The following is a 15,334-nucleotide window of genomic DNA, read 5'->3' as shown; positions in this document are numbered from 1 at the left end:
CCCATTCCTTCTCTCCAGAGATGCTGCCTGTCCTGCCGAGTTACTCCAGCATCTTGTATCTATCTCACCAACCACTGCACCCTTGGATAAGTAAGTAAGTAAGTTTATTGACCAAGTATTCACATACAAGGAATTTGCCTTGGTGCTCCGCCCACAAGTAACAACATGACATACAGTGAGTTACTGGACAGACGGACTACAAATCCCAGCAATCACCGCGCTGTCGGCGCGCATGCGCATCGCGTGGAGAGGCCTAGTCGTTGCGGGCCCCGGCCGTGGGATGAGGCGACGAGCCCGGCATTACTCGCATGTCAGACCTGCCGGGCCGGGCCTGCTCACCTCGTCACTCTCCCCGCCCGCAGATGTCGGGCCTGCCCGCCATCCCGCTGCTGATCAACCTGGGCTGCTCGCTGCTCGGCTTCCTCGCCACCGCCGTCCTCATCCCCGCCTTCAGGCAGCACTTCATCGCCGCCCGGCTCTACGGCATCGACCTCAACAAAACCTCCAAGGAGCAAATGTGAGCATAAGACGGCCACCCGGCTGGGACTGGAGACCAGGAGGGACTGTGATCTCTGGACTTGGCCACTGTGATCTGGCGCAGTCTTAAGCAAAGATACTAGAGGAGCTTTGGTCTCCAGCATGAAGGTACACAAAATTGCTGGGGAAACTCAACGGGTGCAGCAGCATCTGCTGCTGCACCCGCTGAGTTTCCCCAGCAATTTTGTGTACCTTCGATATTCCAGCATCTGCAGTTCCCTTTTGAACACTTTGGTCTCCAGCATGTTGTGTCTATCTTGATACTTGTGTTTAAACCAGTATCTGCAGTTCCTTCCTGCACTGGGATCTGGGGATTGGGGAACTGAGATCTGGGGATTGGGGAACTGGGATCTGGGGATTGGGGAACTGAGATCTGGGAATTGGGGAACTGAGATCTGGGAATTGGGGAACTGAGATCAGTGGACTGCATTTTGGGGAGGACTGTCATCTGGGGTTGGGGGTTGTGGGACTGTGATTTGAAGGATCGGGGGACTGTGATCTGGATGGTTGTGATCAGTGGACTGTATTTTGGGGGACTAGAGCTCTGTGATCAGGGACCATATATATAACCATATAACAATTACAGCACGGAAACAGGCCATCTCGGCCCTACAAGTCCGTGCCGAACAATTATTTTCCCCTAGTCCCATCTACCTGCACTCAGACCATAACCCTCCATTCCTTTCCCATCCATATACATATCCAATTTATTTTTAAATGATAAAATCGAACCTGCCTCCACCACTTCCACTGGAAGCTCATTCCACATGGGGTCTATGATCTGGGGGATTGAGGGACTGTGATCTGGTTGACTATACTTTGGGGGCACTGGGATCTGGGTGATTGATCTAGGTGACTGTGGTGTGAGGATAGGGGGACTGATCTAGGTGACGGTGATCTGGGGGATTGAGGGACTGTGATCTGGGTGACTGACCGGCAGACTATTTTGGGGGTAGATACAAAATGCTGGCGTAACTCAGCGGGTGAGACAGCATCTCTGGAGAAAAGGAATGGGCAACGTTTCGGGAACTCTGGGTGACTGTGAGCTGAGGATTGGGTGACAGTGATGTGTGGACTGTATTTGGGGGGACTGTGATCTGTGGATAGGGGGGCTATAATCTGGGGACCAGGGAACTAATCTGGAAGACTGTGATCTAGGGGATTGGGGACTGTATTCTGGGGGAACTAGGGGCTTGGGACTGGTACTGCCCTGGGCTGGCAGGTGCAGCGTTGTTCATTCGCTTCAGCAGGGTTGGGGTGGGATACTGAGAACTGAGAGCCAACAGGGGAAGGCTGTGTTGCATGTCACGCTGGCAATTGGACTCTGGATGGTGTTGATGGAATGATCTGGTTTACATCAGGGTTATGATTAGAGATAGACGGGTATTTCAGCTCAACTTTTGCTGCTCCGACCAAAATGTCTACATGGGTTAGTCACATTTCCCTGCATTTAGCCCATATTCTAAATTTCTCGTTTCCATCTACCTGCCCAAAGTTTCTTTTAAATGCTGTAATTGTACCCACCTCCACTGCTTCCTATGGCAGCTTGTTCTATATATATGTTAGAAACTGAATGGCATAAGGATGGGGTGTATAGTGTCTGATATGTCAACCAGGAGAGGAATACCAGGGCTGGAACAGATAAGCCAGGGTTGCATGATGTATCAGTCACTACTGAGGATTGGGTTATTGGTGGGATATATAACTAAGGAGATGTGTAATTAAAATGATCTGGGTTACACAATGTGTCAGTCACCAGACCAGTCATTGACATTAGAATGTAGTTTGCCAGCTGGAAGACGCAGTGTAACGGGAATGAAACACAGAAACAAAGAACTGCAGGTGCTAGTTTAACTATGACTGAATCTGCAATTCTAATCTATATAATGCAAAACACTTAGTAGAAAACTGCAGATGCTGGTTGACACACGAAAGGACACACAGTACAGGAGTAGCTCAGCAAGTCAGGCAGCATCTCTGGAGAACATGGTGAAGTTTCGGGTCGCACTGATTGTAGGGGAGGGAGAAGAAAGCTGGAAAAGGGAAGAGGCTAGACAAAGCGTGGCAGTCATTGGAGAAAAATCCCTGCTGCTCCACAAAAAAGTGCTATCAGGTCTGTAATGTGCGGGCTGTCGTGAGTTTAATGTTTACTGAGACTGTATTGCTGAGAAAGCGCTGCATAGAAGTCTCATCCAGCATGGTGTTCAGGTCTCCACTATAGGGAACTCATCTCATTTCAGGAATACATTAGCTGGTGAGCTAAAGCTGCTGCTTGGGAGCAGAATCAACTTCTAGTCTAAAATGATGGCTTCACACTGTTGCCGGTTAAAGGTTTGTAAAATCACTAAATCAGGGTATGGTTTTTAAAAATTGTCATATTTCCCAAATCAAAATTTGTCAGTTAGTATCGCAGGTAAACAGCTAGTCTCTCTGTAAAGTTGATTTGTGGCAATTTGCTAATTCATTTTACAAACTATCATTTGCATTTCCTGCATTTGGGGTAAATGCTTGCTCCTTTGTCTCGCAGCCCGGAAGCTCAAGGAGTAATCAGCGGTGTGGTCTTCCTCATCATTCTTTTCTGTTTCATTCCTGTTCCTTTTCTGCATTGCTGGGCGGAGGAGCAGTGCATCACCTTTCCTCATGATGTGGTAAGTAATCTCCTTCCATACCAAATAATATATTCTGCGTGGTATGGTATGATATACCTGGAGAGCATGCAAAACAAAGTTTTCACTGTGTATTGTTACAATAATAAACCAACAAACATATCTCTTTTATTAATCGTATCACCATAGGCTGCCACATTTTTTGGAGATTGGATTTGGCAATTAAAATCAATGTTGCATGTTCAATGATTCAATGGTACATTACTATCATGTGTACCTAAGTACAGTGAAATCTTTTTTGCATACAATTTGGTGACAATCCTCCTGTACATTAGGCATATTCATACTATGTATAAGTTTAAAATAGGAGACCACATTGAGTCAGTACCCAAAAGTCACCACATTTTAGACACCATTCTATACCTTTCAAGTCCAATTGTTAAAAAAAATGTTAAGAGTCTTAACTAGGCCATAAAGAACTGTTGTCCTGGCATTGGCACTGGGTCAAAATTGCAGCTGTGAGTGTGGCCAGATGAAATGTCAGTGTCCTCTACTGCTGTTCCGCCGTTGCAGGCCGCATCCGTTCCGCTCACTCAGCCACTTAGAGTAGCACCCGATCTGCTTCAGGGCCTCCTGTGGGTCACTATGCTGACTTGACCACACTGATACCTCCTCGACATCAGCCCATGAACGGGTCATCCTTCACCTCTGACGGCCATTGCTCAGCCTCTGTCCCCGCAGCCGACCCGGAGCACCTCAAAGCACTTACGGGAGCGCGGGAGGTAAGCTCATTTGTCATAGTCGCACAGCACAGAAACAGGCCCTTCAGCATACAATGTCTAAATACTGACTATTAAGTACCTATCTATACTAATCCCATTATCAGCAATTGGTTCATAGTTTACCATGTCTCGGAGATTGGTTTCTGCAGATACTGCTTTAATGTTGTGAGAGTACCTGCCTCCATCAGACAGGGTTTCCCAGATTACGATGAAAAATCTCTTCCTCAGCGAACCTGTAAACCTCCTGCTTCTCATCTAAAACCTATGCCCACAGTTCATAGATATATCTGCCATGCGGAAAGGTTTCCTACTTTCTATACTATATATGCCTCTTGTAACTTTGAACACTTGATTCGGGTCCCCCTCATCTACTTCTGCTCCATTTGTGAATTTGCTACAAGCACAGACCACAAACTCCATATAAGCACTTTCCTGTGCTCCAATTACTAGTTTAACAGTACAATTTTATGGATTCAGTTGATGGATTTACTAGTGAACAAGGAGTTGAGGACATAAGCATTGCTTTCCTTATGTTTAACACGGAAGTAGGAGTCATAAGGTCATTTACCTCCTAGCTCTGCCAAGTTCACAGACTCTCAGGCATCATTATGCTGCGCCCAATATTTGATTATCCACATTGTGAACGTTAAAGCCTTTCATCCTACTCCTAACCAAAATATGCATTGTTTAAAAACAATATTTAGTAAAAGAGTTACTGGTTCTAATCCTTTTTATCCACAGCTCCACTTTATAAAGCAGGGTTGATCTCACTGTAAAGCAAGTTTACAATCATAATTCAAATTGTTAATTCTCATTGTGCTATTCCATTAAGAATCGTGCATAATTTATTTTGATCTTGCAAATTGTCAGACGTTTATGATGATGAATTCACTGCTTGTGGAAAAGATAAATCTTTGCCATAGTGCAGTGAACTGGTGTGTCAGTGCAATGAACTGGTGTGTCAATGCAGTGTCAGGCTATGGTGTGATTGAGAGTGTACCTCAGATATCCTTAAATAATGTTCAGACTCGACCCACATACGTAAATGAGAAAACTTGTAAAAGTATCTGACTTATTTTCAAGTACCTCGTTGTAGAGTCAGAGTATAGAAGTGAGATCAACCAATTGACCAAATGGTGCCACACAACAACCTGGCTCACAACATCAGTAAAACCAAGGAACTAATTGTGGACTTTGGAAGGGGTAGGATGAGGACCCACAATCCTGTTTATATCAATGGGTCGATGGTGGAGTGGATCAAACACTTCAATTTCCTGGGTGGGCATATTTCCGAAGATCTTTCCTGGACCCAGCACACTGATGCAATTATAAAGAAGGCTACTTCCTGAAAAGACTACAGAGAATCGGTATGTCAAAGAGGATTCTCTTGAACTTCTACAGGTGCACAGTAGAGAACCTGGTTTGGCAATTTGAACGTCCAGGAGTGGAGAAGACTGCAAAAAGTTGTGAACACTGCCCAGTCCATCACCGGCTCTGACCTCCCCACCATCGAAGGGATATATCCGTCGCTGCCTCAAAAGGGCAGCCAACATCATCGAGGACCCACCCCATCCTGGCCACACACTCATTTCACCATTGCCATCGGGAAGAAGGTACAGGAGCCTGAAAACTGTAACGTCCAGGTTCAGGAACAGCTTCTTCCCTACAGCCATCAGGCTATTAAACACGACAACAAATAAGCTCTGAACTACAACAGACTATTATTATTATTATTATTGCACTATATTTGTTCATTTATTGAGTATGTGTGCATGTGTATATATACACACTGAACTTTTTTTCTCCCGTTATGTACTATGTTTACATATTCTGTTGTGCTGCAGCAAGCGAGAATTTCATTGTCCTATCTGGGACATATGACAATAAAACACTCTTGATTCTTGACTTGACTCTTGTAATCTTCTAAAGTATCCATTAGAAACAACAGGTTATAACAAAAAGGGCAAAGGTTTGTATAAAGTCAGCTCGGTACAAATCTGTATTTTAAAATGTTAAGTTTGTGCCACAATTTAATTTGAACTTTTTCTCTCAGTTTGTACAGTTGATTGGAGCCCTGCTTGCCATCTGCTGCATGATATTCCTTGGCTTTGCTGACGATGTCCTAAACTTGCGATGGAGACACAAGTTGCTGCTGCCCACCATGGCTTCCCTGCCCCTACTCATGGTTTACTTCACCAATTTTGGCAACACCACAATTGTAGTGCCAAAGCCCCTGCGCTTTTTTCTGGGTCTCCATTTGGACTTGGGTAAGTTCCCGAATTCATAGGCTGCTGGCAGCATCATCATTGCTACTGGCCAGTTCAATTAAAGTTGGAGTTTTAGTTATCGTAGTGAGCATGTTGTTTTGCAAGTTGAAGAGGAGGAAACAATCATTTTTATCTGTTTGATTTGTAGTCTGTGCCAACATTTTTGCTAAGACCCACATTCTGTTTTATGGCTAATTTGATCTCCACAGCCACACAGAATTCATGTGAGAATTCTGCAAAATTTTAATGCATCGATCTACCTTTTCTGTTACACTCATGCAATGTAATTGTTACAAATAAACTTTTGTCTTGTTTGTTTTAAGGACTATGATGATTAACATCAGACAAAGCATGGCCTAAATGCACCAGCTTGCAATTTTTGCCATGGCCTCACCCACTTTGAAATTTGTTTTGTTTTATTGCATGCTCTACCCATTGAGCATTGGACTATGTATAAATCTTAAGACTAGAAAGCTGAGAATTAAAGTTTTGATAAACAAACCAAACTTGGGCAAACCATGATGCACTTGTCCTGGGTGCAATAATTCAGTTTGTAATTGACCAAGCCAGATCAACGGAAACATTCTGCTTTACCATTGAAAATCAATAGTTCAGTTTAAAATTTTAAATATTTTTCATGACATTTCTTAGAAACGTCCAAATACAATGTCATTAAACTGGCAATTTGTACTTGGTGGTTTATGATACTTATGATCTTCATTTATATGATCTTTATTTGTATGGCCTGAGCTAAAGGGAGAGGTTGAGCTGGCTAGGACTCTATTCCTTGGAGTGCAGGAAGATGAGGGGTGATCTTAGAGAGGTGTGAGCGGTAACGTTTTTACGCAAAGGGTGGTGGGTGTATGGAATGAGCTGCCAGAGGAGTTAGTTGAGGCAGGTACTATTGCAGCATTTAAGAAACATTTAGACAGGGACATGGATAGGACAGGTTTAGAGGAATATGGGCCAAATGCAGGCAGGTGGGAGTAGGTAGATGGGACATGCTGGTCGGTGTGGGCAAGTTGTGCCGAAGGGCCTGTTTCCAAGCTCTATGATTCTAATTAAAATACTTTGTATGAAATTTCTGGGAAACAACAACTGTTTATACAATGTCATTAGACTGGCAATTTGCAGTTGAAGGTTTATGATGCTTATGATCTTTATTTATAAATAAAAGCAGAGATTCACATGTTGTGATCTCAGCATAGACGAGAAATATTATTCTATGAATTTGCAGGTCCAAAGAATTATCGCAGTAAGGATGTAATGATCATGCAGGGGGTGTATAATACCCTTTTCATTGATGTTTTTGCTAGTCTGATATTGCACCTGAGATTTGTATTCATGTCTTTGATAGTAGTCTACCATTGTAGCTGCTGCCAAGAGAACTGATACATCTGGTAGAGCTGCTGACTCACAGTTCCAGAGATCCGGATTCGATCTTGACCTTGGCTGCTGTCTGTGTGAAGTTTGCAAGATCTCCCTGTGACCGTGTGAGTTTCCTTTGGGTGCTCCATTGTGTTCCTACTCACAACCCAAAGATGTACGGTTGGTAGGACAATTGACCTCTGTAAATTGCCCCTAGTATGTAGAGAGTGATAGAATCTGGGGGGGGGGTGTCTTTGTAGGTGACTACAATGATGACCACATATTCTCATTGTACTTCATGATACCCTTTTTCTTCGCCACTTTAGGACTGTTATACTATAATTTGTACTGTGACATGTAAGCTCTGTACATTTCCTCACATGTGGAATCCAAGGATACTTTATGCCAGTGTCTATGTTTATGTTACAGGATTTGGTGCTGCTGGGGGGAGAGGTAAAACCAGAATTGATGAAGTGCAGTGTCGCTGTACTGTAAATATCTGATGAAATACCTGCATCAGTACCCATGCCTTTTGTTTTGTGCCTTTCAGGAATTCTGTATTATGCATACATGGGGATGCTGGCAGTGTTCTGCACGAATGCCATCAACATTCTGGCTGGCATCAATGGCATTGAGGCTGGGCAATCTCTCGTGATTGCCATGTCAATCATCATATTCAACTTAGTAGAATTAAATGGTGAGTTGAGGCATCTGTGGAATTCAAACCCTGTGGCTCACATTCCTGATGATTGAGTGGTTCATTTTATTACACTTGTATTGCTTAACCTGATGTTAATGGATCAAACAACAAACTCTGATCTGAAACCATCCAGTTCCAAACATCCTGGTGACAATGCCACAGGCTTGTATGGGGAGTTTATCCATTTAGAGTAATCGTTTGTTTTGGGTTCAGATTTCATTACCCAAACTTTGTCAGCAAGAATGCTGTTGTTTGGCTTAAAATGTCTACACATGCTAAATAAAATGAAAAATGAAGTTGATCTGGTTCCTATGTAACCACACCCTTGGCAGAACAAGACAACAGTTTGAACAATCTACTCCTGTTCCTATGTTTGTTGAATTCTACCATCTTGGCAACACTGAATGTTGGGATATGTACTCATAATTTTCAATGTTCCAGAAGCTATTACTGGGAGCTCTCCTACAGCATAAGAGAAGAGTGTTAACTTGTACGGAATAAAGCAACACATTGCAACCATTATAGAAAGTTGTGCTCTCGTCTGCTCTGGTTGTAAATATTAACTGATGTGTTCTTTGTCTTTGTAGGTGACTACAAGGATGACCACATATTCTCCTTGTACTTCATGATACCCTTTTTCTTCACCACTTTAGGACTGTTGTACAATAATTGGTACTGTAATTTATTTTACATTTTCTCTTGTTTTACCTTAGGCAGTCAACACCAGGTACCTGATCTACTCAGGTATAGGTTCACCTGGAGTTGTAAAGTGATCTGCACTGTTGCTTTCACTTGCCTGGGCTTTGCTTAGAACCTGTTCTAACTGCACTAATTGATATATGTGCCAAATAACAACATTTTTGTATTGTGTTACAATTTTAATACTTCAAATCACTAAGGCATTAAGATCAAACAAAACTTTGCACTGTCACATAAAAAAATTAGATTAGATAGTCAAAGGTTTCAAGATTTCAAAGAATGTAGTGGCAGAGGGTAGAAAGGTGAGGCTTTTGAATTTCTTGCTCCATTGGGATAAGACCATAAGATGTAGGAGCAGAATTTGGCCATTCAGCCCATTGAGTCTACTCCGCCATTCAATCATGGCTGATCTTTTCTTTTCTCTCAACCCCAATCTCCTGTCTTGTCTATGTAACCTTTGACGCCCTACCTAATCAAGAATCTCTGCCATAAAAATACCCAATAACCTGGCCTCCACAGCCGTGTGTGGCAATGAATTCCACAGATTCACCAACCTCTAGCTAAAGAAATTCCTCCTCATCTCCATTTTGAAGGTATGTCCTTTCATTCAGAGGTTGTGCGCTCTGGTTTTAGACTCTGGGATTTATACTTTATACTGAACGTTGGGGGCTGTGTCACAACTCACTGACATGAAGTCATTCTAACGTGTTGCTTTGTGTACTGCAGGTACCCATCCCGCGCCTTCGTGGGTGACACATTCTGTTACTTTGCTGGAATGACCTTTGCTGTGGTCGGGATCCTGGGTCACTTTAGCAAGACCATGATGTTGTTTTTCATCCCTCAAACGCTCAACTTCCTCTACTCAGTGCCTCAGCTTTTCCATATTATTCCCTGTCCTCGACATCGGCTACCCAGGTATATTCATATTTACCGCACAGCCTTTCTTTAAAATGAAAGTCCCAGTCTTTTTCACGGCATTGTACCATCTTTGGTGAAGGAAGTGAACAGTATCAGCCCTGGTCTATCTGCTGACCAGTTAGAAGTAAACTCATCCAATGTGGTTCAATTAAAATCTTTTTGTGTATGTTACACATGTCTGCACCGCCATTTTATGGCACCATTATTCAAAGTCCGGTCACCCTGTGTGCTCGATGTAATGGAATGGGGGATACTTTTCTGAAAGATGGCAAACCATTGGCACCTCATATTAATCTCAAAATAATGAAACCTAACAAAGAGGTCGGGTCATTGAAGGGTTTCCAATTAGCTCCTGCCCATTTAGACCTGAAACGTATACATGTAAAAATATCTTGCCAGTGGCTTTTGGTATTACATATAGAGTATAAGTAATACAGCAATTAGTACTTAATTGGTAATAATTTTCTTATGTTTTTCATCCCTTATCTTCATCCAGACTTGACCCCAGTACTGGAAAGCTGGGCATGAGTTACTCAAAATTCAAAACAAAGGATTTGCCTAAACTTGGAGACTTAATACTAAAGGTACTTGCTATATTAGAATTAGTGAGTGGCCTGTTGACTTGAATGGAATGCAATGTCTTCTTTATTAACCCCATCTCTGCAGCAGATCTTGTAAACATTCTTAAGACTTCAAAAAAAGACAATGTTTCACACACATTTTTGTCAATGAATCGTTGTACTCAACTTTCAGTTAAGATATATGATTTGGTTCCTTAAATCTGGGAGGGTGTTGAAGGGAATGTGGGAAGAATAGATAACATCAAAACCTAATGGGGAGATGTAATTGCTCTTGAGCGTGCATAGACTCAATGGATTGAAATGGCGTCCTTGTATTATGGAAACATGATGTCCTTGGATAGATAATCCTGCCCATGAAGTGAGTGCATGTTTACACTATCACAGAGCAGTCAGATCATCAATCTAGCTGACCTATTCTGCAACTCCAATCTTTCAGTAAGAGACTCCAGTCACTAGGTGATGTGAAGGAGCGCCCTACTTTAAACTGGGTTGGGAAAGTATGAAATCTGCCCACTTTGAGAATGAAAGTTTGCTCTGTCTTGTAGGTGGCGGGTACATTCCGGCTGGTGGAGGTGAACCGCGGAATTGGAGAAAATGACGAATACACTGAATGCAACAACCTCACAGTGATTAACTTTGCAATAAAGCTGATAGGCCCGACGCATGAGAGAACCCTGACCATTATACTTCTGCTCTTTCAGGTGAGACATGCCGCTTGAGGGGGTTGATAGGCACATGGTTGGACAAAGACCAGAGATGAACAGACAGGAGATATGAGACAAAATAATTGATGAGTTGCTTGAATTGTGGAAGGTGTGTAGATGGAAGGGAAGGGGGATGGGAGAAATAGCTGCAAACAGGTAGGGCAGAAGGGAGATGGGGATGCGGGGGTGAAAGTTATCTAAAATTGGAGAATTCAGTGCTCATACCTTTGGATTGCAACTAAGCTGAATATGAAGTATTGTTCCTTCAATTTGCCGCAGTCTGGCAATGGAGGAGGCCCGGACAGAAAGATCAGTATGGGAATGGGGAGTTAAAATGGTTAGCATCCAAATGGAAGATCCAGTAGGCCTTGCTGGACCGAGCACAAATGATCAACAAAACATTTGCAGAGTCTACGCTTGGTCTTGCCGATGTACAGGAGGCCACGTTGGAAACATTGGGTGCAGTAGATGAGGTTAGAAGAGGTGCACATGGTGACCTGATATCTGGAGGATGGGATGGGATCAGCCTAGTGCAGAATAAGTATTTGAGGTGATACAATCCCATTGAGCAACTGCATATGAGAAGTTAGTGCTTGTCGTGAGATTCTTAATGTTTCTTCCAGTATTGGCATTGGGAAAAACTTGTGTTCAAGGTTTCCTGTTCCTTTCATCCTCATTGTACCTTAGTGACAATCTCTTCGCTGCATTTTTCTGATGACCTGCACTGAATCTCCTGTCTTCGAGGATGTTTCCATGTCCTGCACTGAATCTCCCGGTTGCTAATCATTTTAACTCTCCTGCCCATTCCCACTCTGAGCTTTCGGTCCCAGGTCTCCTCCATTGCCAGAGTGAGGCCATGTAAACTGGAGGAACAGCACCTCGGATTCTGCTTGGGTAGCTCTCAAACCAACAATATGAACATCAAAAAAACCTCCTCACCTATGTTGCCATGTTTTGTCCTGCCTCTCCTCATTTCCAGCTTTCTTCAACCATCTTACAATTAGTCTAAAGAAGGGTCTCGACCCGCAATGTCACCTATCTATGTTCTCCAGAGATGCTGCCTGACCTTCTGAGTTACTCCAGCATGTTGTGTCCTTTCTGATCATTCTGAAGCGTTTCTCACACTTTAGACAGTGCCTTTGTAAACCTACCAAAAAACACTGCTAATTCAATGCTTGCAGCCAGTAAAGAGACCAGCTGTGGGCATACACAGTAAGTTTCATCTTTGTGCACTGTCAAAATTGGATATTGTAAATGTAAAGCAGTATTTGCATTTTCTAACCAATTTGTCTTTAACAACCTCTCCAGGTCTCAGGAAGTGTGTTTGCTTTTCTGATCCGTTATCACCTAGTCCGCTGGTTTTATGAAGTCTGATTCTCATTTGCAAATATTTGAAGCATGGATTATTCCTCTTGGGAGTTGTTTAACTCTGACCTGCCTGCCTCGCTTACAGAACACCTGGGTGTCAATTGATTGCTTGGTTGGATGTGCGGAGTTGGGATTTTGATTTGATTTTTATTGTTAGTGCACTTCATTGTTAAATAATGTTGCTAAAAGTTGGTCTTGAATATATTTTGATCTAATTCATGTGAGCATTGAAGGAATCTAATGAGAGAGTGTGTGTAATGGTCTGTCTTTATGATTTAAGTGACTGCATAAAATAATGTGACTGGATCTCCAAATTGCGTGGGGACAATTTCAATGTAATTGTTCTTGAATGATGCACTTCATTATGTTGCACACATCTTTGCTCTATGTTCCTCTAGAACTTGGTGCAATATCAAAGGATGCTTTATGTAAGGAAGAGCCTTTCACTATCTTGATGTAAGGAAGAGCCTTTCACTATCTTGATGTAAGGAAGAGCCTTTCACTTTCTTGAATCCTTTGTTTTAATTTCAAGATTATTTGTTCAGTTCTGGAGACTGAGCCCTTATCTTACCAATGATTGTAAAATCACTCGAGCTCTTGCATCATTCCAGTTCGCGACTGGCATTTTACTTCATTCATAAAATATCCTGTCTGAGTAGTGATAACAATGACTTTAGGGGGTAATCTGAAGAGACATCTTTGTGTCTGGCAGATGGACTACACTAAGAGAAAATGTATTGACATTCCTGAGCTTTAACTTGAAAGCCATGCAGCTTGAGGCAGTGTTTGCCAGTAACACCATTAGTAATGTCAAAGTACACACTGCATAACTAACATTCAAAAATTATTAATAAAGCAAGTGGTTGCCTCCCAGCGCTAGAGACCCGGGTTTGATTTTGACCTGGTGGTCTGTCTGTGTGGAGTTTGCATGTGCCCCCTGTGACCGCATGGGTTTACTCTCACGCCCCAGACATTGGGGTTTGCAGGTTAATTGCACTCTGTGAATTGCCCCTTGTGTAGGGAATGGATGAGATGGCGGGATAACATAGAACTAGTGTTAACGGGTGATCGAGGTTCGGTATGGGCTCGGTGGGCTGGAGAGCCTGTTTACATGCTGTATCTCTAAATTGAGTGAAATTGAAGAATGATAGAGTGGTGCTAGTGTTTCCACACCTGGGCACTGTCTCGGATTTCTTGGAAAGGGAATTTTTGCTGTGCAGAATGTGGAGAAGTGTAAACTCTTACAAATATGGTCAATGCTATGAACTGCCAATGGTGAATCTTTCCTATATGGTTCGGGTAACTGGAGGCAAAGGGGACAGTTAGTAAATTGTTTATTTTTGTAAAGTTTGCATGTTGCAAGGACAGTAAGTGGTTATTTATGCAATTTACAGCAACAAACAGGACCTTAGGGGCAAAACACAAAATGCTGGAGGAAGCCATCAGGTCAGGCAGCATGTTGTTCAAGAAGGAACTGCAGATGCTGTAAAATCGAAGGTACACAAAAATGCTGGAGAAACTCAGCGGGTGCAGAAGCATCTATGGAGCGAAGGAAATAGGTAACGTTTCGGGCCGAAACCCTTCTTCAGACAGCATCTGTGGAGGGAATGGACAGAAGGCACCATCAGGGCCTTACCCTAGAAGTCTGTTTTGGGGGTCAATAATCCAAAGAAGTAGCTGCAGGCTTAAAATAATAGCTGTAAATGGAAACTAGAAGCATGTTAAGAGCAAACTACACTGGATGAAGTCCTAAGACATTCAGCATTGATGCATTGCTGACAGCCTTAAAATAAAGTAATTTATTTATAAGACTTTACAACTCAATCAACTGAATAAAACTGCACATTAAATTGCATCAATTATCATCACATGTTACTTCCCTCAGTTAAATAATGATAATTTAACAGCAATTATTGAAAATAATGTTTAAGGAACAGGGATTCTATCAGCTAGATATTTTGTGTGTCCATGGTAAGAATAAAATATTGCATCTGGACACTGAAATTAATCCACTGCTCGGAAATCTTTTAATGGTGAGTCTTTCCTATATGTGTGTTGTCTTGTCGTGACCCTATTCTAAATCTGGTAACTTGAAAGATAAATGAATATTTGAATAATATGTAAGAGAATGTTACTTTTTTATACATTGTGTATAAAATTGTGTAGAAGTGTGCATAATTGAGAATAAGATACTCCATCAGTTGGTGACAATATAAACAATAGGGCTCTGACAACTGTGGCTTCAGGAACCAAATAAAAACTTCAGTAAAATACGTATGTGAATCCTAATTCAAGCTTCTTCACAAATGTGAAAGTGAAAAATACACCTTTTTGTCAGATTCAGATTCAGATTTTGTCAGCTTTTGATGACTGTTAACTTCCAAAATTAATGTGACTTAGCTCAGAGTGACATTCAACTGGACAAGCCACATAAATAATGGGTAGGAAGGAATTGCAGATGCTGGGTTATACCAAATATAGACACAAAATGCTGGAGCAATTCAGCGGATCAGGCAGCATCGCTGGAGAAAAGCAATAGGCGACATTTCGGGTCTGAAGAAGGGTTCCGACCCGAAACGTCACCTATTCCTTTTCTCCAGAGATGCTGCCTGGCCCGCTACTCCAGCATTTTGTGTCTAAGCCTCATAAATAATGTGTCTACCAGGGCAGGTCAGAGATTATCAGTTGGTGAGTGACTCTCCTTCTGACACCTCACTGTCTACTCACCATGCAAGGGATAAGCAACTCCAGCAACATTCCAGAAGCTCAGCACTATCAAGGACAAAGCGGCACACTTGACTTGG

The 15,334-nt window shown here is 42.5% G+C and overlaps 1 protein-coding gene across 1 annotated transcript; it reads left to right on the top strand.

The window, feature by feature from the left end:
• The first annotated feature begins 228 nt into the window (after positions 1 to 228).
• On the top strand, positions 229 to 14,796 carry dpagt1 (dolichyl-phosphate N-acetylglucosaminephosphotransferase 1). Its single transcript, XM_033049985.1, has 9 exons — positions 229 to 517; positions 3,065 to 3,185; positions 5,979 to 6,192; positions 8,111 to 8,257; positions 8,848 to 8,932; positions 9,686 to 9,874; positions 10,374 to 10,461; positions 11,004 to 11,159; positions 12,471 to 14,796. The coding sequence occupies exons 1-9, from the start codon at positions 309 to 311 to the stop codon at positions 12,534 to 12,536; spliced, it is 1,275 nt and encodes a 424-aa protein (XP_032905876.1). The 5' UTR covers positions 229 to 308; the 3' UTR covers positions 12,537 to 14,796.
• Positions 14,797 to 15,334: the final 538 nt, after the last annotated feature.

The sequence above is a fragment of the Amblyraja radiata genome, chromosome 33 (genome assembly GCF_010909765.2).
Source record: "Amblyraja radiata isolate CabotCenter1 chromosome 33, sAmbRad1.1.pri, whole genome shotgun sequence".
NCBI classification, from domain to species: Eukaryota; Metazoa; Chordata; class Chondrichthyes; order Rajiformes; family Rajidae; genus Amblyraja; species Amblyraja radiata.
The sequence above is the reverse complement of the archived record's forward strand: the minus strand, read 5'-3'. Positions and strand labels throughout refer to the sequence as shown.